This window comes from Chrysoperla carnea, chromosome 1, assembly GCF_905475395.1.
Source record: "Chrysoperla carnea chromosome 1, inChrCarn1.1, whole genome shotgun sequence".
In the NCBI taxonomy this organism is placed as follows: domain Eukaryota; kingdom Metazoa; phylum Arthropoda; class Insecta; order Neuroptera; family Chrysopidae; genus Chrysoperla; species Chrysoperla carnea.
The window spans coordinates 114,051,500-114,078,588 of NC_058337.1; the positions used below are offsets into that span (position 1 = coordinate 114,051,500).

At 30.0% G+C, this 27,089-nt stretch overlaps 2 protein-coding genes across 2 annotated transcripts; both read right to left on the reverse strand.

Annotated features, from left to right (window-relative positions):
• Positions 1 to 1,612: 1,612 nt before the first annotated feature.
• LOC123305014 (PDZ domain-containing protein GIPC3) lies at positions 1,613 to 16,867 on the reverse strand. The gene is made up of 3 exons (XM_044886605.1): positions 16,150 to 16,867; positions 4,521 to 4,751; positions 1,613 to 3,858 (listed from the first exon to the last, which is right to left on the reverse strand). Exons 1-3 carry the CDS (start codon positions 16,420 to 16,422, stop codon positions 3,373 to 3,375), a joined length of 990 nt encoding a protein of 329 aa, XP_044742540.1. The 5' UTR covers positions 16,423 to 16,867; the 3' UTR covers positions 1,613 to 3,372.
• A 5,091-nt stretch (positions 16,868 to 21,958) lies between these two features.
• Positions 21,959 to 26,592, reverse strand: LOC123304903 (ran-binding protein 3). Its single transcript, XM_044886450.1, has 7 exons — positions 26,437 to 26,592; positions 26,144 to 26,224; positions 25,730 to 25,921; positions 23,779 to 24,234; positions 23,270 to 23,682; positions 23,106 to 23,201; positions 21,959 to 22,232 (listed from the first exon to the last, which is right to left on the reverse strand). Exons 1-7 carry the CDS (start codon positions 26,447 to 26,449, stop codon positions 22,074 to 22,076), a joined length of 1,410 nt encoding a protein of 469 aa, XP_044742385.1. The 5' UTR covers positions 26,450 to 26,592; the 3' UTR covers positions 21,959 to 22,073.
• Between the last annotated feature and the right edge of the window lie 497 nt (positions 26,593 to 27,089).

Consider the following 27,089-nt stretch of genomic DNA (forward strand, 5'->3'; position numbering starts at 1 on the left):
TGTACATCATGTCATATGAACAAGTTGCCTATCACCATAAATGAATCAGTAGTTTTTCGACCAAATAAAAATGCAAATGCGAATTTATTTTGAAATTAGCCCACCTTCCCTTCATGTCAAAATAAATTTAACTAAAAGAGGAAGGATTGGTCAAAAGGAATAATGAGTATAAAGCTCAACTTTGAATAGTTTCTTTATAACAGACGTCTGTACAGAATCTCTGAAACTATTCTAATTTACTGTATGTTCGCCTGATAAAAGTTCTTGTTGTTTTCATCTTCACTGTATTTCCGAATCGCTTTCCGATTTTTCAGTTTTTTCTCTGGCCAATTTTTTGTGATCATTTAAAAATGAAAATAAATCTAATAAAAATTAAAAACAAAGAATAAATAATACGATTTCATACAAATTTTAATTGAACTAATTCTCATTTTGATTCAAATATATCTAAAAGTTTAACGTGTGCTGATTAGGTGGATCAAAGACCGGTGTTTTCGAAGTAATCGATGAAAACGACGACGGTAAAAGGTATATCTAACCTGCCAAGTTACTTAACAACCGCAATTAAATAATCAGCCCATGACGTTCGTATCACTTTAAAAAACTAAATCAAAAAAGCTGACGCAAAATCAAAATGGCATAATGACGTTATTTGATATTCTTCGATGAATTCGTATCTTTATTCGCGGTTCAAAATAAAATAAAAATGCGGGGTACTTAGTTCGTTTCAAAAGTAAAAGAAAAATGGTATTTTGTAAACATATTGCCAATTTAAGAACTGCCTACCTACATAGACAAGTAGGGATTGATATAAGTGTCGCGTCGTGCAGAATAGAGCCCCGATCCATTTTTGCGCTAGGGACTGATCTGTCAGCTAAAATATTTCATGGGTTAAATATTGGCAATAGATTTTCTGAATATCACTGTTTCTTTTATAACTCTGATAAATCGTATAAAATTTGTTTTCTATACATGGTGTTCCAGACCACCCGTCCAGGCTGATTATTTTTGAAAGTTTCAAAACAAAATGAAAACGAAAAAACACGTATCAAATATTTTTTGAAACTCTATCACACCCTACTAAATACACCTCTTACCTTCAACCCCTTGTTAGGGGTAGGGGGTGCAACTTAAAAAAGTCAAATGGAAACCCCCAATTTTTTTGTCGAACAAAAAATTTTCGAACAAAATGTTTCTATTTTTTTTTGACAAATCTGAATCTGCAAAAAAAATTGGAGGTTTCCATTTGACTTTTTTAAGTTGCACCCCCTACCCCTAACAAGGGGTTGAAGGTAAGAGGTGTATTTAGTAGGGTGTGATAGAGTTTCAAAAAATATTTGATACGTGTTTTTTCGTTTTCATTTTTTTTTGAAACTTTCAAAAATAATCAGCCTGGACGGGTGGTCTGGAACACCCGGTTAATTTAAATAAAAAGGCACTGTAAAATATTTAAAAAATAATAATTATAATAAATATCCTCTTTTTTTAGGTATAATGGGAAAAGGTTAAATTTTGTTTTAAAAAATATTAAATATTGGTCGGACCACAGGGATTTAATTACTAATAAAAATTGATTTACAATATGCATCTTTTCGAAATTATTTATAAAAGTTTCGTAAGTGGTGAAAATACTCATATCAATTTTTATTAATAATTATCCGAATTTGTACCGAAATATGTAATTGCGTTTTCATTCAAATTAAAAATTTTGAAAAACAAAAGACTAGAACAAAATTTTTTTAAATACTGTTTTTTTTTGACATAGATGTTTGTTTATAATAAACCTAGATTGCTGACTATAACGATGAATAAACATACTAGCCAAAGTTTACTAACTAAATGCTTAAATATAGCCAAATATTTGCATAAAATTAAACAATTTCCATCCGACATATTTATTGCTGAACACATAAATCTTTCTAAATTTCATCAAAATCCGTTAAGGAAGTGAAGAGGTCTATTAAAGATGGAAACGATTACGTTTCGGCCTTTAAAGGAACCTCTTCGTTTCGAAACGACTTATGCCTTTCCCGATACTTGTGTCTAAATTGGTTAGAAATGTGAATACATTTTTATCATCAACAATATCGATTTGGATCTGATCTCGACATTTAGCGAATATTTCGTTAAATCGCACCCGATTTCCTAATGAAGATGATCAGATTTGCAAAATTTATCCATTTTGCGATCTTTGTGTCTTCCACTATCGGCTTCACTACAGGCCTACAGGCCTTCCTAACTCTATAGGAAGATTTTTTTTATTTTCTGATATTTCATAATAATCTACTTGATTCTAGGTTTAGTATAACATCTATGGTCATTTTTTGTTTAAACAAAGTATCTATTATTTGGGAAGCCAGTAGTTAATTTCGTAGGTACATAGTTGACCATTATCCAATACGGCACTGACCAAAGCACGTTTGCATTGCTCCAGGAGTGGACAGAACCAGCGGGATTGAATTTAGGCAATAATGTTCTACAATTATTTAACGTGGTCACGTAATTCTTTCTACCAGAAAAGCCGGGCATGCATTACCTCTACACGTATATTCTTTCCATCAGACTTTCCACACTACATACTTTCCTGCCAGAATTTTTTTCCGTGAATAGTGACCTAATATCAACCTTTTTTTGCTTCATTTAATTGAAACTGTACTCTGGATTGTTAATGAGTAAAACGCTTTCAAACTTTTAAAGTTTGTGTGATGTTTAAATGAAGTAACAGTTCCAATGACCACAAAATTGACATGAAATCAGCTTGGCCAAATTTACGTTTTCGGGAGTTTGTTTGAAGATAACTAAATTTCGCATATTTCTTTACTTATCGAATTTAGAAAAGAAAGAAGTTACGTTAACTAATGCTTGATGCCATTAGTATTTCTATCTGGGAAATTAAAATTATATTATTTAATTATGAAACTTAATCGTAATAAAATTACAGCCACAATTAAATGGCTCTGGCTTAAAATCAGCAATTGCTGATGCTACTTTTAACGTCAACAAGTTTCGTAGTTTTTTTCAGAAATGTACACTCACTCAGTATACACAACCATTCACAGGTGCCAGACATACTCGATCCCTTTCTAATTTCAATAAGAAAAGAAATATCAATCCACTTTTTCGTAACGTTGCTAGTTCTTAATTCTTATACTTAATAAGCTCGACCTCTTTATTATGACACTTAAATTGACCACTGACTCCTAGATTGCAAAATAATATAATTTTTCGGTACAAATTTTTATTTAATATTTTTTATAAAATCACATTTTAAGGCATGGGACACAATTTTTGAGTTTATCTATGCCTGAATCACATATGTCAAATAAATGCACAATGGTCGACTGACACATGTATACCAGCCATATTTAAAAATTATTTTAGACGCCCTGATCGAGCGTCAGTGATAACACCCCATAATTCAATAATAAAATCATCGTTAAAACCAAATTCTTCCAAATCAGAATTATCAATTGCTTCAGCAAAGTCCATAGAATTTGCTTTACCCTCAGCTTTCTCCCATATTTGTGTGGCTAAATCAGAATCATTGATACCCATAAATGATTCCAATAAAAGATTAATTTTTTCAATACCAATATCCATTTTATCGTCTTTCTGTTCAATTTCAGCACTACCGTTTGCCTTAAATCGTAGCGTTTGTTTTCCCGTTCCAAAACCTTTTTTATGTTTTAGACGTGGATCTCCTCGAGGCCCTATGGAACCAAATCCATTTCGTAATGGCTCTACTAGACGGATTGTGAATGTTTCGCCACGTGGTATTTCTTTTAACATTTTTGCAACCTCGAAATGTCTTTTTCCAACGACATTTTCACCATCTAATTTTTCAATGTGATCGCCAATCTAGAAAATTGAAAAAATTAATCATAAAAAAAAAGTCAAGTTTTTGAAATTTCAGGATTTTTAGGTTGATTTGTTGCCTACTGACACTGGACTTAGATCTGGTTCATTTCTCGTATTCATACGTTCATGAACGACTTTCTGAGATAAAAGAGACTAATTTTTTTGAAACTAAAATTGCATCGGGATAATCGCCCTTCGTAAACGACACTGGGCGACTACTTTTGTATTTGTTGGGTTGAAATTATGCAAGAAAATGATTTTTATCCAAATCGGAGACTCTTTGACAAATCGAAAAATTTTGATATACGAGATAATCGTGACCCCAAAATTGAGTTCATTTAACGATCAGGATAACAGTAGTTTATATATTTTTAAAATTATGTACGAAAAGCTTCAATTTCAGAGTGATTCTGAAGATATCTTGAATTATACTCATCTAACCGTCAAATGATCTGTCTCAATATTTCAGAAACTCAGAGACTGTCTGTCCAATTGTCTGTCACTCACTTTTCTGAACCACCCTGTAAGTAACATCAAAAGTAACCTAATAGGCTTGATTTAATATCGATACATTAATATACACCTGTGATAAGCTTAAAAGTAACATAATACATTTAATTCGCTATTAATAAGGTTTCGTATTAAGGATTTGAAAATAATACCTGTATATGTTGTATATTATCAATAATTGAACCTTCTTTGATTCGTTTGATAAACGCATAACCAGCACCATTATCTGTGATTGTTAAACCAAGTGCGTCATCTGTTTTCACTATTTCAATTTCTTTTGGTTGGCCTTTTCGATGTGCAAATATAAAATCATCTAAACCAATTTGTCCACCTAATAGTTTTTTCATGTCCACTTTATGTGTGTTCAGCGTACAGAATAATATCTGGAACAAATAGAAAATATTAAGTTTTTTTTTTTGGAGCGCAGCCCGATATATTTATTACGAGTCTTGATGAGACTAAATTGCTATTTTTTTAAATAATTATACAACGTCTGTCGTGATTTCATAGTAGAGTAGAGATAATCCTGTGAATGATATAAAATTGGAAACGGAGGGAAGAATAAAACAGTTAAATTTCTTTATTAGCAAATTTTTCTTACTGTATCATATAGTAATTAATTACAATTTTTAGCATCTGAAAAACTTTGCTGCTTTTCGTTATTCAAAGTATTCTTTCCGAAAGAGTTTAGTGCACATAACATTAAACAAAATTCGATAAAGCTACTAAAAATTCAATTTTGAATTATCGTCTCTCCTCTAATAAGTCAGTAAAAAATCGCAAAGCAAAAAAAGGCCATGCAATTATGCACAATACGATTCTTAGACTAAAATAATTTTATGGTAGTTTAAAAGTGAATTCTGAAACAGGCAATCGAACTTTATAATTTTTTGTACTTATCTTTGTTCGCTTCCCTCTAACATTAGGCATATTTTCTTTATATTATAAAACGTAAAGTTTTTTTGTCCGTATTTGCATCAACTTAACCAAGTTTAAGTACATATTTTGGAAAAACAGTGATATAATGACTAATTAAGTGGACTCACAGTTAAAAGTTAACTCTGACTAAAACTCAAGTTTATTGGAAAATAATCTGAGGAATGCAAGCAAAAATGCAAACGAAAGTGTTAGTAATTAAATTAATAATTAATTATAAATCATACGCTTGTTAATTTATCAAATTAATATACTCTAAGTTATCTAATTGCTAATTAATTACATATAAGGTGAATTACACATTGGTAATTAATAATAAATAATAAAAAAATACTAAAGTTACACATTTAAAATTCATGCAAGAATATTACAAAACGGAATTTTGTAAATGAGAATAGCTCCTTTTTAATTTTCGAGATAATGCAATCGAAAACAAAAATAAATCAAAATGTTTTGCTTATTTCTAAACAATATACCTAAATTGCTATTTAGTTAAAAATTGAGGAGATAAAATGCTAGAATTTGTTTGAAGAATTTTAATTGAGTATCATATCTTTTCGAGATAGCATATTTACTGCAAAATCTTTTTCGATTATCTATCATTATCACATTTCAATAAATTTTAGTAATCGGTAATTTAGTCGGCCTAAAAAAAGCTTAAAATATTCGAATCAAAGAATAATCGCGACCAGTTATTTTGTTTCTTTTATAAATTTATAACAAATCAAAGTGTCGAATTGTAAAATAAACTAAAAAAGAATAAACTTTGTCTTTTTTTTTTAAATTTTGTTTCGCCAAGGACCTTAATGATGGTATATTGTTACACGGATACATGATAAAAATTCACGTGGGAAAGTGTTATATAAACAAGTATATACAATGAACAATGCAAATTTGTAATGAAAGTTGTCTATATACAGTTAAATGCGTTATGCCGTTATGGTACATTAATAACTCAAAGTTTTTATGAATTCATATACGAAGAAATCATATTTATTGTTGTACTACCTTGCAAGCATTAAGTTTTATTAATTATACTTTTAAAAAAAATTAATATATTTTATGTTGAATTAACATAATCTTCAAAATAATTAGAAATTATGAAAGTAAACTAAGGTCATTTTATGCTAATACAATAATTACATTAAGTATATAGTTAAGGTTGTTCCAAAGTTCTTTAACATTTTGTTTGACCTCTGTGTATAGAAAATTAACTGACCTTAATGTTGCCATCAGGTCATTTTTTTTGTTCGGATGAGTCGACTTTTAGATTCATAATCTCACTTAATTTGTTCGGACGGAACTATGTAAGATGGAACTACAAAATGAATATAATTTTACTTCCCTTATTTCAGAATCAAGAATTTGAAGAATTGTAATCACATTTTATTTTTGGATTTGGAATGGAAAATCAAACTAAATACAAAGGAACTATCTGTTGTCAAATAAAAACCGAAATTTTCATGGTTTTTTCGAAAAAATGATAAACTTTGAAAGGCCTTTTCTTGGAAACTATTGAGTCTACAGAGACAATTCTAATCATATAATAATCATAATAATAAGGGGCTTTAACCTCCAATTCTCTGGCAAGGCAATTCTAGTATGATATTGTAGCAAATTTAGTCTATTTTAAAAATTATTTGACAAAGTTACGATCGATGATCGAGGCAAAAATTTTAATTATTCATTGAACCAACCCCATAAACAGGTCTGCAAAAAATTAGAACTATCAGATTTGACGCTCTGATGGATAAAGTTACTGGACTATAGGTAATATTTTGCCTTTTTAATCAATTATTAAAGTGCCTCTTTTAATTCGGTTAACAGCCTTTGATTACGTTTATAAATTACAATGAGGCTTCTCATTTGGTTTTATAAATTATGAACCTCGTATGACCTCTATACACATGTTGTAATTTGAATACACATGGAGGTCGTGTGGCGTTCAATATCAAATATTATCTTTTTTTTAAATACTTATTTTTTTAAACGTAATTACTCTGCAAAGACTTTCTCAATAATAGTTTGTTGTTCTTAACAATACTTTAACTACCTTTAAGTATTTTAATGCTTTTTTTTTTGTGTAAATAACATTTTTAACATAAATTGATTTCGTCATGAATTATAGTTTTTTTGTTCTAAGATATCACCATATAGTAAGTACTTCATGTGATAACTATTTTTTATTGGTAATTAAAAAATTATTATGCGCAAATATCACGGATGTGTAAAATAACCTTAGATCGCTAACATAAAAATACATAATTTTCAAAGTAATAGCTTCCAGTCACTTAGCCAAAGAGATTTACCAAATGCTTAGGTACTCACAAAAAAATTATTCTACCCATAATTTTTTTTTAAATTTCTTTTTTTAAATCTGGAAAATTATGCCATAGTCTGGAGACCGGAGTCAACTGAATATTTTCCCGAAAAAAGGATCGAAGTAAAAATATTACAACTGGCACTAACATATAATTCAGTATCATTAAATAATCCCTCGATCAACCAGATATTTGAAGAAACCGTTCCCCCAGCGTTCATTCGTCACTGTTGCCATCTTCATTGCAACGTACTTCGAGTGAATTTTTGACGTCCTGTCTGGCAATGCGCTTTCGCCAAAGTTTTACTTTGTCGACCCAGAAACTATAGAAATTATCGTTCAAAATTTAACTTTTTTTTTAAAAAAACTTGAGTGCAAGAGTCTTTGTCAAAATTTTTCATTTTGTTGGGAAACAGGCAAGCAAAATTTGATAAAATATTCTATTCAAATACAGGACTATTCTATTAGTTTAAATTTATGTGGAGAGATTCTCAATAGAAGGGAGGGGGGGTTGAGCCATCCCTCGTAAATCCGAAACAAAGATGAATTGTAATTTAAAATGTAATGTTTAATGAAGTGGTCTAGATTGACTAGGAAAAAGGTGATAATTTGTAAAGGCTGACTAGATTTTGATTGTAGCTGCACCGGTCTTTGTATTGACGGGACTGCAAAATCAAATGTATTACAGTGCTAGAATTACAGTTATTTCTTTTTATCCATCCGTACCCATGACTGCGTAGCTCCTTTAATCGAGATGATGCTTATAAAAGTTTAAAATGTCTTATATCGGAGGATTTTAAATTTTCTTAGCATGACCTTAGTGTGACGCACTTTTCCAACCAATATTTCGATTTAGTTTAATAAAACATCTATGATTATGATTCGAGAGTACTTTATTTATGAGTTAGCCACAAATAAAAACAAATAATCCCCTCATATTCTATTTTATATAAAACACTTGTTACCATTAGTCAGTACGTATTTCATTGTTTATATCCTGACTATGACGAAGTCATTTGACCTTATATCCGGTTTATGACATAAACCGCGCATTCCAAATATATAAATTTTTTTTTTTTTTTTTTTTTTTTTTTTAAATTTGATTACTATTTGCAATCTGTAATCACAATAAGCAAATATGATAAAATGAACAGGGACGTTCAATTTGTATTCATTAATACAAATTATAATTTACTTATATTACGAAAATAATTCTTTTTTTTTTCGTAATTTAAAACTTTGAACTATAGTAAATAATAGTATTTGCTGACAATAAGATTTTAAAATTAAATAATAATAAAACTAAATAACAAAGTGGTATTCACAACGTGTCCCACTTGCTAACTATGTATTAAATCTATAAGGTAACTGAAGAAGTTGAATTCTTTTTAGTCTTTGAGTTTCTTCACTATTGTCTAACAGGTTTACTGCCAATGTATTTGTATGAGTTTCTAGTCTCTTCAAATACTTAGCACTGCACTTCACTATTTCACTTTTCACTGTGTTCACTTTTAGGTCTTCACGTATTTCACTATTTGGAATAAAGTAAGGAGCCCCTGTCATAGCTCGGAGTATTTTTGACTGGAATCTTTCAAGAATCTCAATATTGGAGTTTGAAGCAGACCCCCAAAGTTGAATCCCATAGGTCCAAATTGGCTTGAAGGCTGCTTTGTAAACTAACAACTTATTTCTAAGCGATAATTGTGAATTTTTGCCTAAAAGCCAATAATACTTGCTAAACTTGAGACCTAGCTGTTTTCGCTTTTTCCAAATGTGTGTGCGCCAAGTTAGTGTCTTATCTAAATGCATTCCAAGATACTTTACGCAGTCAACTCGTGGTATAATTTTGCTGTTTATGCATACTTGCGGTGAAACACCTCTACATTTTGTAAATACAATATGAGCGGATTTTGTTTCATTGATAGTTACACGCCATTGCTTTGTCCAATGATTAATTTGGTTTAAGTGCTGCTGAAGCTGATTTGTAGCTATATTAGGATCAGAATGCATAGATAATATAGCTTTGTCATCAGCAAATGTGGCTAATGTAGTAAGCTCATTTGTTGGTAAGTCAGCAGTGAACAGTAAATAAAGAGTTGGTCCAAGAACACTACCTTGAGGAACTCCTGCCTGAATTTTGTGTAGTTCACTTATTTCATCATCAAACTTGATTTGGAAATATCTCTCTTGAATATATGATTCGATGATGCAATACAAAGTATGTGGAAGTAATTTTTTTATTTTGTAAAGTAATCCTGCGTGCCAGACTTTGTCAAATGCTTGGCTAACATCCAGAAATGCAGCGGAGCAGTAGCTTTTGTCTTCGAACGTCTGGTTTATGATTTTAACTAGTCGGTGTACTTGTTCAATGGTGCCGTGCTCTTTACGGAAACCAAATTGATGTTCTGGAATCAGATTTTCTCTGGAAATAACTGTGTTTATACGTTTAAGCAGAAGTTTTTCCAGGAGCTTTCCAAGTATAGGCAGTAGACTTATTGGTCTATATGACGTAACATCGTGCGGAGGTTTTCCTGGTTTTGGAATCATAATCACCTGAGCAACCTTCCATTGGCAGGGAAAAATTCCTACCCTAAGAACGGCGTTGTAAATCATTGTCAACATAACCAAACCTCTTCTAGGCAATGCTTTGACGATTTTTCCTGTTATTAAATCATACCCTGGTGACTTGTTTTCCTTCAATTCAATTTTTATGCATTTCTTGACTTCCTTCACTGTAAATAGATCAGGAATTTCTGACATTTGGTATGGTGCACTGAGGAAATTTATAATTTCGGCTTCTTCTTCTTCTGTACATTCAGATGATGATGGTGTGAAGACCTCTTCGAGATGTTTTGCAAAAACGTTAGCTTTTTCCAGATTAGTTCGTGCCCATTCTTCATTACTTTTACGAATAGGTGGAATTGGCTCTCTCGGGTGATTTAGTCTCTGGGTAGCTTTCCATAAAGAATAATCCTGCTCTTTAGTCGCACCAAGCCCTTCTAGATAAGTACTGAAAGATTCGTTTTTGAGCGTTTTTATCAACTCTTTTAGTTCACTAGCTGCTTTGTCATAACGCTTTTTGTCAGACGGGTATCTACTATTTTGCCATACTCTCCGCAATCGACGTTTTTCTGCGATTTTCTGTTTTACATTAACCGGACAGTTTTGTAATTGTGTTTTTTGCGATTTTTCAGGAGTACTATCCCATGCAGCATCTTGAATAATTTTAGTGAACTTGTTGATTGCAATTTCTAGATCTTCTCTTGATTTAAGAGGGATTTTTAAATCCAATTTCAAATCTACTTGGTGTTTAAATTTTGCCCAGTCTGTTCTGTTATTGAATAGTTTTAATGGCTCATTTTTTTTGGTGATCGTTGCATTTACTGTAGCAATTACTGGCGTATGATCTGAGTATAAATCCAGATTTGACTTGGCTGTTAGGTAGGCTGAACCAATCCCTTTGGTTACAAAGAAGTCCAGTAAATCGGGAATTTTTGCTCGATCTGTGGGCCAATACGTTGGTTCGTAGGTTGATAAATGCCCCAGGTGATTTTCTTGCATGACTTGAAAAAGAATTTTTCCTCTTCCAGGAGGAGTAATCCTAGATCCCCAGTGAATGTGTTTTGCATTAAAATCTCCCCCAGATAGAAATCTATTTCCCAGAGTTTGAAAATATTGTATAAATCCCTCTTTGTTTGGTCTATAGTTTGGTGGACAATACACTGCAGAAATCGCGAGGGGTCCTTTCCAGTCTTCAATCATCACACTAGCAGCTTGCAGGAAGTCTTGTTTGTATTCCGGTAGAGAATGATGTTTGATGTGTTGTTTAATTAACACAGCAACCCCACCTCTTGCTCTTCTATCGGCATCAGGATGGTTGGTGTTGTACAAAATATAGTTTGGAATATTAAAGTTAGTCCTTTTTGAAAAATGTGTTTCAGAAACTAGCATAATATCAATCTTATGCTGTATTAGAAATGTTTCTAATTCATATTTATGATCGACCAGGCCGTTTGCATTCCATAATGCTATTTTAAAAAGCTCCGCCATTTTTGTTTTGAAGGACTTTTGTAAGTTGTTCTCTTAGGAGGCTTATTTCTGATGTTAGTTTGACTATCATTTCTTGTTGGTTTTGAATCATACTTGTCATGGCTGTAATAATGAAGTTCAAATCGGGAATTTCGGGTTGTATTGATGCCTTGGCTGTATTTTGTATGTTTTGGCTGCCTACTAATGCTTGAGCAAAGGTAGGTTGACTGCCTCTTAATGCTTGTACATAAGTTGTCTCACTGCCTCCGTTTTTGGAGGTGCTTGGTAAATACGTAGCGGGATAATTTTGTGAACTTGTTTTTGTTTTAAGTTCTGACGAGATGTTTGGAATGCTTTGAACACTGGGACTCGGATTTTGCTTCGAGTTCGCTTGGAGTACCACACCGTTTTTAATTGGCATTCTTCTGTTTAAAATTTCTTGATATACCGTGCAACCCTTGTAGTTAGCAGGGTGATTGCCTTTGCAAAGAACACATGTTGCTGGCTTACCATCTTCTTTGTGTTTCAAGCAACTTCTATAATCATGGTTACCTGCACATTTTACGCAGCGAAATGGTCGCGTACACTGGTTTCTTGTGTGCCCATAGCACTGGCATCTTTTACATTGCACTAGTTGCCGTTTTTTGTGCGGTTCTTCGAAAATAACCACTGTGTTCAAGAACTTTTTAATTTTGAAAATTTCGTTGTTATTATCGTTACGTTTAATATCTATGAAGAAAAGATTTTTCTTTTCTTTAGTTTGTCTGTTTGTAACATTCATTATGTTTGTTACTTCATGTCCTAGTTTTTTTAACTCTTTAATAATGTCATCAACACTGGTGGAATGATGCATATTTTTTAGAACCACTCTGTGTTTTTTTTCTTCTTCCAAACTATATGTGTGTCGTGCGACGTTATTTGCATCGAACACAGATTTTAATAATTTATAATTATCAATAGTGCTGACTTGCACCTTGACTTTGTTACCATTCATTACTTGTATTAAGTAACTATTTTTGTCAATACATGACTCGATTAATTTAATCAGTGGCGGCATGGCTGTTACAAAGTATAATATGAACGGTGGTACATTTTGTTTTGTGCTTTCCTTGTTTGGAGCGTCAGCATCTGACGTATTTTCTTCTCCTAGTACATGGAATTTATTTGAGGTAGGCGTTGGTTCCATTTTTTGTTCTATGGCATTGTGATTTGTTGAGGGGCTTATAGGTCTTTTCCGTTTGTTTCTTACTATTTGAAATTCGTTAAGTTTTTGAACCTCACTTGTTTCTGTATCACTCGTTTCTGAACGTGTATCTTCAGAAGTTTTGACTCCTTTCGTTGAACCGCCGTGACCTTGTTCCATTTTGTCTTCGTAATTTATACTGGGAACTGAGCGTGAACGAACTCTTTGCCTCAGGAGTTCCACTTTTTCTAATTGAAATGTCTTTGTTTGACTGACATATTGCTTTAGCTTTTGTTGTAACACATCCAACTTTCGTGTCTCCAATGATTGTTGGATTTCCGGACTGACTAGTACTATATCTTCTGAATTTATGACTGAAGCATTGTTAGTACTATTGCATTCGTATGGTAAGTATAATTGTCTGTTTATGAATGAACCGCCACTGTTGGCTTGCATAAATACACTTTGGTTAATGAGTTATTTAATAATTTTTGATCATTAATTATAAATTTATTTTTAATTTAAAAATATAAGCACAATTTCAACAATTAACACGTCTGTATTATCGAACTGTGGTAATCGAACTGGATATAAATAAATATATTTAAAAAAAAAAAATTAGTTTTATATTATTTTCAATTCTAAACTAAAATTTTTAAATTAAAATTTATCATGCTGTGTGTACGATATTAGATACTACCTTTTATTAAAAGATCAAACAAATTGGTTCAGAATAATGTAACACTATTCTAAACGAATGTATTGTTGAAAATTACAATTACAATAAGTCAAACAAAGTAAGTTAGATATGAATTCAAATAATTATTTTTACCCCGACGACGGCGAGGGTTATCTGTTTGACCGGTATGTATGGATGTATGTATGCATGCTCATCTGTTCCCTCATAACTTCTAAAATACTTATCATAATTTGACAAATGAGGTATCGTTGGAAGTGTCTTGATCGTCCGCTGGTTATATGCTATGTGAGTTTACATTAAACTGATAAGGCGCCCTCTTGAGGACATAAAGTCACGAACCCCAAAATTTTTCAATTAAATAATATTAATAAAAGAGCTTAATAAGCACATTTCAAAAATTTATCTATTGTTAGACATTACCGGGAAATTATATCTCCAAAATAATTTTTATAAAAGTTCAAAAAATAAATAAAAAAATAATTTGGAGCTTTAACATAAAACTAAGTCTAAGCTTTGATTTAAAACAAAAAATGATTCGTTTTCTTTATACAACCTAAGCATATCTATATACAAGGTGAACCATTTTTAAACTATTATGGCTGATTGCTCGTTTTCAGTTAATCAATCAAAAAATAATTAGTGATGTTCTGACATCAGATTAGATCTAGTTCTCTAAAAAGTAAGAGATAGAATGACACTTTAAATTAGAAAATTGATACTCATAAAAAAATCATTTTTTTTTAATATTTTTTTCGAAAATCGTTAGCTTTCGGAGGAAATCGAAAAATCGACTTAAATATATGTCCTTATTGCATTTAATTGAAAAAAACACGCTAGCTACAGAATAATGCTTTAGTCAAAAGTTGTCAACGGCAATAGAGGACATACGTCTGTGTACATGACTTTGACCTAAAATTTATTTTCAAGGTCATTTGACCTTGATCTTCAATTGATCTTGAATATTTATCTGAGCTTAAAAGTCCCGGAAGCTAACGATATTCGAAAAAGCAACTGGGAGAACTAGGTCCAATCTGATGTCAGAATATGACTAGTTATTTTTTTGATTGGTTTACTACGAAACGAGCTATTATCGATAATACATTAAAATGATCATCCTGTATATGAAAAGAATTTTTCTCAAGTTGACTATTTGGATTTATATCTAAATAAATCATTTAAATACATGTTTACAAGTGTTCTTCAAGAAATTAATTGAAAATCAATTGTATTTTACATGTAATTGAATATCTACTATCAATTGTATATCTAATTTTGTTAATTTTAAAACATATCTGATTTTAAATTTCAATCAAGTACTGATAAATCTTTTATTAGAACTTAGAACAAGTATTTTAGATAAAATTTGTCGATTTTAGAATTAAAATTAATTAGTTTTCTATATTTTAATGTTTCATCAAAGATGTATATTCCATAATATATCGCCTTTCATAGATGATTATTAAGAAACTTCATATATAGCCCCTTTATGGCGAGTCTAAAATATTTGGTATATGTGCATAATCCTTAAATTGATTCATAGCCGTTTTTATTTGGCAAACTAATGATTAAATCAAAATGATCAACGAAAAAATAGAAAAGTGAGTTGGTCCAGGATTATTTTAAACAGGGTTTACGTCATTCGACATCGACACCCGGTAAATTACAATTTTTTTTATCGTACAATTGCCTTCCTATTAGTTTAACTAATTAGAGGCCATTCATTAATTACGTAAGCATGATTTTAGCAACTTTGGTCCCCTGCCCCCATGTAAGGGTAAATAAAATTTAAGATGAAATGAAACTGAATTCCATTACCTATACTTCGACTTCGACAAAATATTATGTAAGATTGGTTTTACCCCTACCTATAGATAAGGGCATGTAGAAATTTTCTTAATCACCTTCCTGCCTCTCGGACCCTTACGTAATTAATGAATGGCCCCTGATTAGTTTTAGGATTCATGCCTGTATATTACTTTCTTTATTCCATCATAACTTCTAAATGTCTGGACAGATTTGGATGTATGGGTATCGTTAGAATCCTTACATATGCCCCAGTAACACTGGCTATAAATTTCTTCATGAACTCGGGGACTATACTTATAATAAAGTTGTTATTATAGTCGGGGGATCTCTTAGATTAAAAAATGTTACACAGAACGATCGCCTGGATGTAATAAAAGTTTAACTTATATGCTTAGACAGTGAGTAAATAAATGTCATTTGCTCCAAAATTAACTAATAAAATTTTACTTTTTAGTTCGTTTTTTAGGGCAGTCATTTTTTTTTTTTTAATTTTTTATAATTATTAACAAAAAAAAGAGGTTTAAATAGTGATACTTTAATTAGGACCACCGTGTTCTATCTAACACAGGAAAAATTCTGGTTACACAGACAGACTAAGCTTATTGTAAATAAAAAACAGTTAACTTTTTTTCAATATTTAATTTTAAGTTAAATGTAGGTTGGTAATTATTTACCTACAATTCCATTAATTTTTAACACTTTAGAAAAAACAAGACTGCTTTTCTTCTCAGAATATATTAAAAAATACCCTTGAACACCGTGTATTAATTATCAAATAACAAAAAAATTGTACTTTAATCAAATTACCTCACTAGCAGGAAACTCATAACATTCAGCAATCTTTTGATATAATTCTTTAACATTGGAAAAACCCGATATTAAACCTGTAGGACTACCATGCGCTAATTGACAATGAAATACCAATTGTGGTCGTCCAACGGGATCGACAGACGGCGGTTGATGATGAGACACTTGTGAATTTATCGATGTTTTATTTACACCATTATTATTTAATCCATTCTGTTGTTGACTTGGCGGATCACTTTGTTGCACTTTACTTTTTAATGCTTTTTTAAACATTGTTATTAACAAACAAACACACTCTCAACGTGGCGCTTTTACACTCGTAATACTCAAAAAATTAAAGTTTCAATTCAGGATAAAATACATTCCAAGTAGTGAAATGTGATTGGTAGACAAGCTCTCATTATTATCTTGTTATCAGTTTGATTCTTTGTTATTGATAATGGCAATCATTTTTTCACAAATTTTCAATTAGTTTTTTTAATATAAAAAACACTGTATAACACTTAAGTCACTTTTAATAAATTAAGTAAGTTTTAATGTGTGTTGTATCTCTGTCTCGCGCGTTTTAATTTAATATCGGAATTCTAAACCGCTGGTGGTTTACAATTTACATAGGACTACGTCATCTAAATTTGTTGTTATTATATTATTTTGTATATAGAATGCACGGTGTTGATCTGAGCTCACTCCGCTGGCTGGCTGACGAAGAGCTCGCGGTCGTCACTCGCTGTTTGTTAAATATAATAAAAGTACACCTTACCTTTATTTGAAAAGCACGCAACGTGAGAGTTTACTTTTATCTGCTGTTTTAAAGCTGGCCATAACATCATGGTATTTTGTAATTCATCTGCGCTTCACCTATTATAGTATAAAAAGGGCCGCCGCTTCAAATTTCCAGAAAATCGGGAGATAAACTAGGAATACAACTTGATAATGACACTCCCTCTCTCCAGCGTTTGCAATACATTGTTTAAAAAAAAGTCACAAATTTAATAATATTCTAGGATATGGCGCGTAAAAAAATCCATGGCTCCTAACTTTCTGTCCCGTGATAAATCAGCTCCTGAGTCGATGTGGCGTGACCATATGTGACTTTTGAGACAACATTTGTTGTATCAAAATAAAGGTTTGCACAAAAATTCAGCTTATTCCGTTAGATTCCGAGGTTGATCACTGTTTTAGATTAAGATGATCGGATTATACGGCAAGTTATTGCCAAAATCAACTGCTTTCAAACCTTTCTTTGGAATCTTACGTTCATAAATCAATTAGGGGTGTGTTCAAAAACCAATTGGGGGCTTAAAATCTTTCCTCACATTCACATAATGATTTCGGAGGCAAGTGCCTCAATTTCCCCCTCCTAAATCCGGATCTGCTTTCAGGTGGTGGAAGATCAAGGTGCCACATTTTCTCGAATTTACCGCAAAGAGTGTTGAAAAGTATCAGTTTTGACTAGAATAGGCAATAGCCGAAGTTTCCATGTCGATAACATCTCGACATGTTATCGATAAAAATATTTAAAAAAATTAAGGCGGCCTAATCATTATAATTTCATATTTTTAATTATTATATCTTAATTATTTTGAGATTTTTTTATTTTAACAAATTTTTTTTAAAAAAGTGTCTATTTGGACATACTTAATTAATACACATTTTTTATATTATAAGTAAAACCATACATACTGAGTAACAATGGTGGGGGACTAAAAAAAAATAAAAGTAAATATATTAAAAATATTCATAGAATCAGGCAGTGGAATAACATAAAAACATTAACTCAATAAATAATAATTGTGCATTATGCACATAATATAATTATCAAAAAATTTTCAAGGCATGTATGAATTATCATAATACAAAGAAATTTAAAACTAGTGAAACAAATAACTGGAGCTAAATGAAAAAAAATCTATTACTATTTTAAATGCAGGAAAATAATTATATTATATTTTTTTTTTACCCCAAAACATTCCTCATGCACAGTTTTCCTACTTTAATAAAACTACTTTTACATTTTTCTTTTCTTTTAACAACAATATAGGTACACACTGTGTCACAAAAAATACATGGATTTACAGAGTATATATGAATATCCGTACCTTTTTTTGACCCAGAGATAAAAACAAAATATAAACAAAAAGCCTGCTTTAATGTTTTTCTACTCCAACTAGAAACTCATTTCTTATAATACTTTCACGCAAAACCATTTAAAAGTTGTTGTATTTAAGTAGGAAAATTATGCAGGGATAAAATATTTTTATGCCGTAAATATTTATTTTATAACTTCAATAATTTAAAATCTGACTGTACCAAGATTCATCAACTAGCAAATTTTAATTAATATTATTAAAATAATAATATTTTTGTATAAATGAATATTACATATTTGTCTGCAAGCAGGGGAATAATCGTCCAAGTTCCAGAAATGTGCTAGGTTTTTTTAGGCCACACGTAAACCCTTCTGAAATGCAAAATATGCCGTTTAATGAAGTCTAAAATTCTTTTAAATAAATCGATCATGCTTCGACTGAATTTACAGATTCGTTCTCGTTTCTGGTAATAGATAGAGGAGTATATTAAATTAGAAAGTTATTCCTTGTAAAATGACCAAAAACTTGCAGTTTCAAGCATCAGTTTCTGTCAAATGTATTCGTTTTTCGAACAAATATTTCCTAAAAAGTTCTGAACATTTTTATAAAGAAACAATTTCAAACATGTTAAGTATTATTCGATCCCGTTTCATTTACGAGAACAAGTCCACTTGAATTGACCACCTCCGGTCGGAGCTGGAAGCTGGAAATATATTTATTCGATCTGGTACGATCTGCCATTTAGGCAAAAGAGTAACCAGATAAATTATCATTATTTTTTTCCAGTTTTCAGTTTCTTTTTCAATTTTCGAAATATATTTCTCCAAAATAAGTATAGATTTCTGTATCCGTTGGGTTGATTACCATCAAAATATTGTCATTTGTCAAGGTTTAGAAATTTGCTTCATAAGTACAAAATTCGTTAATATCCCATAGAAAATAAGAAATATTTATACGCAACCCCCTCCACGCCACTCTGGCACGTATGTCGAATTTACTTTAGGAACTTTTCCCCTTTTTTTAATCATGTTTCTGTAGAATGTAGATAAATATAATTGATATATAGGAAATTTTTATAAATTGCTGATTTTATAATACAGCTTGCTTGGCTGATACATATGTTTTCGAAATTTGAACATCAGTTTAGTTACATTCAATGAAATTCAGCAAAATTTCATTAACAATATTTAAACTAATTAAATATGTTGTTAATCTTATCAAAAATTCAAATTTGGCAAAATTAATTAATTATTAATTTCATATATTTAGCATTTACCAAAAGCACTGACAAAGGAGGTTGGAGGCACGTAACTCTTCAATAATCGTCTAATTTTCTGAAAACAATATCAAAAACTCTAGAAAGTAGTATAGAGTCGCCGATTTTCCTTTATAAACGTAAAATACCATTTATCATTGAGTAAAACAATAATTTTATCAACAAAATGCTAATGATAAAACAATATTCGTACAAGAGGGATGAAATGCGAAAAAAACCAAAAAAAATTTTCGGCATAGCATTAGAAGGAAAATTTAATCTACTTTCTTCTCTCTGAAGCAAAACTTAATTGTCTTTGTTTGTCAGATATTTGGAAATAACCAAAAGGAGTACGCTTTTACATTTTCAAACAAAATTGGTTCAATTTTCACGAAAACTTTAAACCTGGTGAAAACGAACCATTCTACCGACTAAAATCCGTTTATCAAATTATCAGCTTTAATAAAAAAAAATTATTTAAAATTCAATAAAATGGCAGCATATCTTAAAATGCACATGTCTGCAGACAATTCGATAATATAAATCTGATTTTCGTAATTTTCGGATGAAAATTGCCATAAATGATTTTCATACAAAATATTTTTACATTTATTCCAAGAGTTTACAAAATATTATTAAAATTTCTTTGGGATCATAAAATAAGATGAAACTCTTAATTTGAACGCAATTGGGATTAGGTTTGGAATTTAAAGAAAAACTCCGGAAACTTTCTTGAATTGAATTCTTTATTATCTAGTAGAAAAATTATGTATTTTCTATACAATGAAACATAGCAACTGTTTATTTTTTCTGAAAATAAAATTCAATCTTTTATTTGGATACAAGAGATAAATAATGAAAATTTCAAAAAATTTCATGAATCCTGTAAATACAATTTTTCGTAGCTGTTTTTCCTTTAAGAAATTTTTTTTAAAGCATGTTGTGCCAAATATACATTTTTAGGTCAATTATAAGTTACGCTTTGTCAGATAATTTGACTATAAATCTAACATGATCAGAAAATATCAAATTTCCATGCGTATAAATCCACAAACTTTCTTTTAAATTGAGACTATTTCGCTTTAAAAGTTAATATATACACTGGTGGCTTAGAAAAAATAAGTCGCAAAATTTCACGAGCTACATTTTATATGACGTGTACGATAAATTTTTCTCTAGATTTCTTTTTTGAATCGGTGAATCGCTAATCTTTGAAACGCAAAACGCTGATATCGCAAAATACTTCAATAACAAAAAAGTATCACAAAATTTTCGCCCACCAATAGTACCAATACTATTATGGAAAATGTTAAAAATTCCGATTAGATAAAATATTTAAATGTTTATTATTTTCTCTTGCAATTATTTTCATTACATACATTTACCGATTTACTTCCTTAGATTTTTCTCACAAAAATTGTTATTCAATTATATGACATTTTTAAAGAGGAGTCAATTTTATATCTTAGTCCTATTTTCATTTGGCAAAGTTCAAGAATAGGCTTTAATCCTAAATTTGAAAAATTGGTTTATACGTTACATAAGTATCTGATTTACACCGAAAAAAGTATTAAAAAAAAAACACTATTTGCAGTATTTATTTTGCACATTTACTTCGAAAACAATGTAGTGTCACGGCGTCTTGAATGATATCACGACTTGGCATATAATTATTTTTGTGTATGTAAGTTTAAGCAGCTGTAACTAACTAACCTGGTTCGTTCTTTTGAAATGTAATGTTCTTTACATAGCGTTTGTCACGGCGTAACGTAATGAATGCCTAATTTTATTAAAAATTATTTCATGAAAATATAATCTTTAAAATAAATAATTATGTGTTTTGTTATCTACATATCATGATTAATCATTAGAATCTTTTATCCAATCGATTTATTCTTAATGGACAAAAGCCTATTATGTAGCATTTGCACCAGAGAGATGGTTTAACGTTATGGGACGTCTTCTATTTATCAGAAAAACGCTGTGTATTACCTAAAAGTTATTTTATCTTGCGTATGTTCGTAATTCAAAAAGAGGCGTAGTATTGGCTAAACAGCCCATTGGTATTTTGAACATAATTCATATATCTCCCATATTTTGACTTCACAAAAAAATTCAATAGATTTTAAACATTCTTAGATTATTGTAGATTTAAATTATTTATTATCGAGGCCTTATTTATTTTAAAATTTACGAAATGAAAATACATGTAAATTATCCATGGGTCACAGACCTAGTCAATATAGACTACAAACACAATATTATGAAATACATTACAATAACATCTTTATACAGATTCATGATATCGATTTTTACAAAGAATTACAACATGCGAGGAACATTTTATCTGCCAATCAATATTCAAGTTTATGCAATTAATCTATAAAAAAGAAAAATCAAGGATATAAAAAGAAAAACTCAAAACGCTGGTGTTTTTTTTTTGATATTTTTAAAATCTCTTGTGTGAGCATGTTTTGGTTTTTTTTTTTTTAACTTTACAAAACATTTTTAAGATGTCTCTATTTTAATATGGAATTTATTAAGAATTACAATTTATTTTATTTTATTTTTTTTTGTTTTCACACATTTACATCAGATGGTTTTCGTTTTGAAACAGGTTCTGCTGTACTATTGTTATCTGTTGGTGTTGTTTCTAATAATTTATTTTGTCGTTTGATTTCACTGTCAACGCGATTTTTTAATAATTTATGTAATTTTTCTATTTCTTTTACATTTGCCTAAAAAGAATTTACAAAATTAATTAGTAAAAGAATTTCTGACGCATTTAAGTAAATCACATTAAGAAAAAGATAAGACCCATAACTAAAAAAATATGAGCTTAAGCAACAAAATCGTATGTTTTACTTTTGTATTTTCTCATATTGCTTAATAGTATAGTTGCCTAATAAAATAAAATAGAATATCATGGTAATCAAGAAAAAATTAATGCATCTTTGAAATTTTCCAGTTGTTTATGGTTGTAAACACTTTGTAAAAAAAATTCAACGCCTCAGGTGCGTACTTGATCCCCTTTTTTGGAGGTAGTTGGGGGCTTTAATCAGTCTTTTACAAATTAAAAAAAAAAAAAAAAACGATGCATCAAATAAAAAAAAGTATTCTAACTGAAGTATTTCTGCACATTTTCTTTTTTTTTTCGAATTTCTAGCTTCAAAATTGACCAATTTTAAAGTGATATGCCAATTTTAAAGTGGAATTTTTTTGCTCATTCAATCAAATTAAAAAGTATCCATCTTGTAAACCGTTAGAGATAGAACAAAAGTTTAAAAGTTATCCCTTATAAAAAAATTAACAACTCTTATATTAATCATTTTTTCGTAAACATCATTGATTAACCGTGAGGGCGCAAAGGTTAAGAAAAAACTTTGGTGTCTATTTTCTCCAAAACTATAAAAAAAGTGTTGATTTTTTTTCAGGTTTACTCAACTAGTTGTTTTGAGAGACATTAAAAAATTCCAGAAAACATGCAAAAATTTCGAAATTTTTTGGATCTAGTTTTGGAAGAAGATGCAGACTACCAATTGGAAAACTTTTTATGATGAACAATGAAAATGAGGGACATTAGTAGACAAGAAAAAACAAATTTAACTTACCATGACAAGAAATACTTTAACAATACCCGCACTATCCATAGCCGTTAAACGTATACTTTTAGGACTCGCCAACTCTACAGACATTCCTGCCCAAATCTAAGCAAAAGAAAAAAATTATTATTTTGATATACTCATAATCAATAAAAATAATTTGAAAAAATTACCTTAGTATTCATAACAACACGTAAGCTACCAGTTGAACGAACAACTAAACGTGATGATTGTACATCATTCGATGATGAAGCCGTTGACGAATCTCCAGCTGAACAAGACGTTGAAGAAGGTAAAATAATATCATTTAAACGTAAATTACCACGTCCGCGTTCTTGCCAATTTCTAGTGGTTTGATCGAATGCAAATAATTTACATGATATTTGCATAATATTCTCTTCATTTTCTTCACCAGTGATGACCGTCACTTCCTCGTATTTACGTTTTTGTGCTCGACTCTCTTCATATTCACGTGCGGCTTCACTTAAACTTTTTGCTTCACCATTGTTATCGGCACTACTTTTGTCATTATTTACAACTGCTGCAGTACTGAATAATGCTTCTGCTGACGATGATGACGAAGTACCTGAAAAATAAAATAAATTTTTCAAATTATAATTTGATTTAAAAAGTTTTAATTGATTTGATTCGATTTAATTAAAATAATAAACCAAAAACTAACCATTTGAACAGCTTGATGAAGGTACTGGCATAGAACTTTCAATGCCATTATTTTTACCATCAACATTTTCTCCAATAACACGTTCATGTAAATTTTGTCCAAAAACAAATGAACCCGATGAATTTACCGTAAAATTTGTTGCAGAATTTGATGTACTATTATTTTGTGTTGAATTCGCACCAGTTAATGGAACAAATTTTGGTGCATCTTCTTTTTTATTAGACGTTGCATCTGATGAACTTTCTGCTGGACCTTTTGAATTTTCTTGTTCTTTAGCATTAGTACTTTTATTTGTTAAATTTTCATCACTTATCGCTACTTTTAAAAATGGATTTAATTGTGGTGGACTTAATACAAATGGTTTTTTATTACTATTATTTGATGCTTCAGATGTTGATGTTTCATCGTTTACCGTTGATAATTTTGATGGTCGTAATATTGTTTTTGATGAGTTATCTGTAAAAAAAATTTTTGCTTACCAAATTTTCATTTATATTTTTGGATATCCAATGTTGAACTTAAAAATACTAGTTTAGGGTGACCACAAAAATCAACTTTCAAAATTCATAAAAGTTTAAGTCTCAGTGGAGTTTAACGTCATTAGATGGTATTAAACTGTACGTTAAATGGACAAATGATTCGAGAAATCATTTGTCATAAGGAATTGTTCATTTTTTGGCTCAAAATTTTATTAGTATTTTCAATTTTCTTCAGAGGGACGTTCCTTTGAAAAAATTACCAACAACTCTTTTGTTTTTGTATATTGTAGAAAATAAATTTTACTATAAAGTTACAATGAGTACAGTAAAACCTCATTCATGCGATACTCACAATCCTTTTTTATCTCTTTCGTTTTATCCGAGGTACTTCCTCTTCACATTAGCTTGGATAAAGAAGGTTTTATTGTACAATAATTTACGTAACCTAAGAATAGGGTATTATCGTTAGTCAAAAATAAATCACAAAATTTGAAAAAAGTTAAAATTTATGTAAAAATTAACTTAAATATTCTGATTTCGAGACATAAAAGCACTTTTTTCTTTTAAAATATTAAAATTAAAAATCGTGATTTTTAAACTGTATATCACGTGATCTAAAACGCGGGTAAGCCCTGCTGTGATGTCATAGCGGTATGAGTCATAGACCATCAGCTAGTTCAGTGTAGACAGTTAGGTATAATATATACATAGATAAGTATTTATATTTATATTATAATCAGATGTCTATGAATTTATCAGTCAAAATTATGTGTGTTATTTCGTATAGTGATACCTATATTACGTCATCAAATTGGATGGCCGCGTTTTTGACAGTTTAAAAAAGGTTTAAAATTTAATTTAAGTTTTTGGCAAGAAAGCGTGTGTATTTTTCGGAAATAAATTTTTGGTGCCTTTTTATTAACAAAATCAACATTTTGAAGTACTTTTTCAAAAATAGTGGAATACCCTATTATTGATTCAAGCTACAAGAATCATACCCACCACAACAATTTGATTTTTCTTTTTTAGAATAATAATTTTCATAAATTTAAAAACCGCTCAAAAAAATTAAAAAATAATTTTAAATTTGTAAAAATTTCCCAAGTTGGCAACACTGTCTGATCCGTGTTATAACAAGAGATTAACCACCTTTGGTAATTGCTTTATACATTGTGTTAACTTTTCTCAAGGCCAGTGTCCCATATTTGTCGAATAGTTTATGTTTAGAAAACCTCATGTTGGAAATTAGATTATGGGCTCCCCAGATCATGCGTCAATTGGTTAGTCAAAACTTTAGGGCCATGTTAGAGAAAACTTCAGCATATGCGCCAGGTACTTAATGTTCGGGAAACCTCAGTCCTCAATCTCATTTCCCTTAGCTATCTCGTCTTGTAAGTTATATTACAAATGTACACAATTTATATTTCCTTAATTTTAAGAATTTAAATTGTTTTAAAGATTCTAATACTTACTACTCAAATTTAACTTAGGGCTACTTAAAATACTAGGCTTTATTGCAAATGGATTTCCAATACCAAATTTTGGTCTAGCCAATACTGGAACTTTTGATGTTTGTTGATTATTTATTGTACAGTGTGTTCCACTATTGTTGCTACTACTGCTGCTATCATCATTACTCTTGTTTTCATTACTATCATTTTCCTCTACAAAAAAAGAAAATTTTGGCGGTAAATTTTATAAATGAATTATGAAAAATCATTCTTAAAAATAGGGTTAGAAATTTTGAATGAAAAACAACACTTTTTATGATAAAATATTAAAACTTAAAAATTTAACTTGCAAATCGGAAAAACCAAGCATCACTATTTACAAATTGAAGCCATCAAAAATTTTAATACTATACGTCAAAAATGATTAAAATTTACCTGTGGCTGAATTGGCAGAGTTTTCATCTGGAGGTGCTTCTACTTTCATAACAATCGGTGATTTGACTTCTTCCAAATGTTCTGAAATTGAATTCATTTTTTCACATTTGAATTTACAAGATTGATTTTTTCCTTATGACAAATTGAACTTCAGCAAAATTTTGTTTGCGTTTTAATTAAATAAAATGGAACCAAATATTAAATAATGCTTAAATTTTAGAATTTTATTAATAATTGAGTGTGTAAACTACCTTAGAAACATTTTTGAAAATAAAACTTGACTTAAAACATACCTTTGTCTGCCATGGTATTCACTCACAACTGCATTTGATTGAGTTTGAGTTTTGCACTGCATTATCAAACGTTCAAATTCAAGTATCGACTTACGTCTTCATCTTCATTATTTTAGTGATTTTTAAAATTTTCCAAACTAATTTTCACTCAAGAATTCGATTTTATAATTCTATTTTCATTTCAATTCACTATTTATTTAAAGAAAAAACACATAATTCAATTTTTATAAAATTTAAAAATGTGTGTACAGGGTGTACCAGGTACATTTATCTACTTACAAAATGGCGATTCGATTTTGCAAATTTTAAAATGTTATTTGAAAATTTTTTGTTGTAAAATTATAAATTTTTTGAATAAATATTAATTTTTAATTGATAAATTTTCCATGATATAAAATTTACAAACAAAATTTTTAAATGTGTTTGGTCCATGATTAGTAAATATTCTTCACTTTAATTTTTAATTATTTTGAGAGTTGAATGAGAGTGGAAAACCACGGGAATCACATTTAAATCATAATTTAATGTACACTTCTTTCATTAAATTACTAAACAAGAAATTAATTACGAATTTGTTAAATTTTCCGCAGAGAATATTTTGCGTTACTTCCGTATGCATAATTAGTATTTGATTGTTTCTTCAAACAATTAAA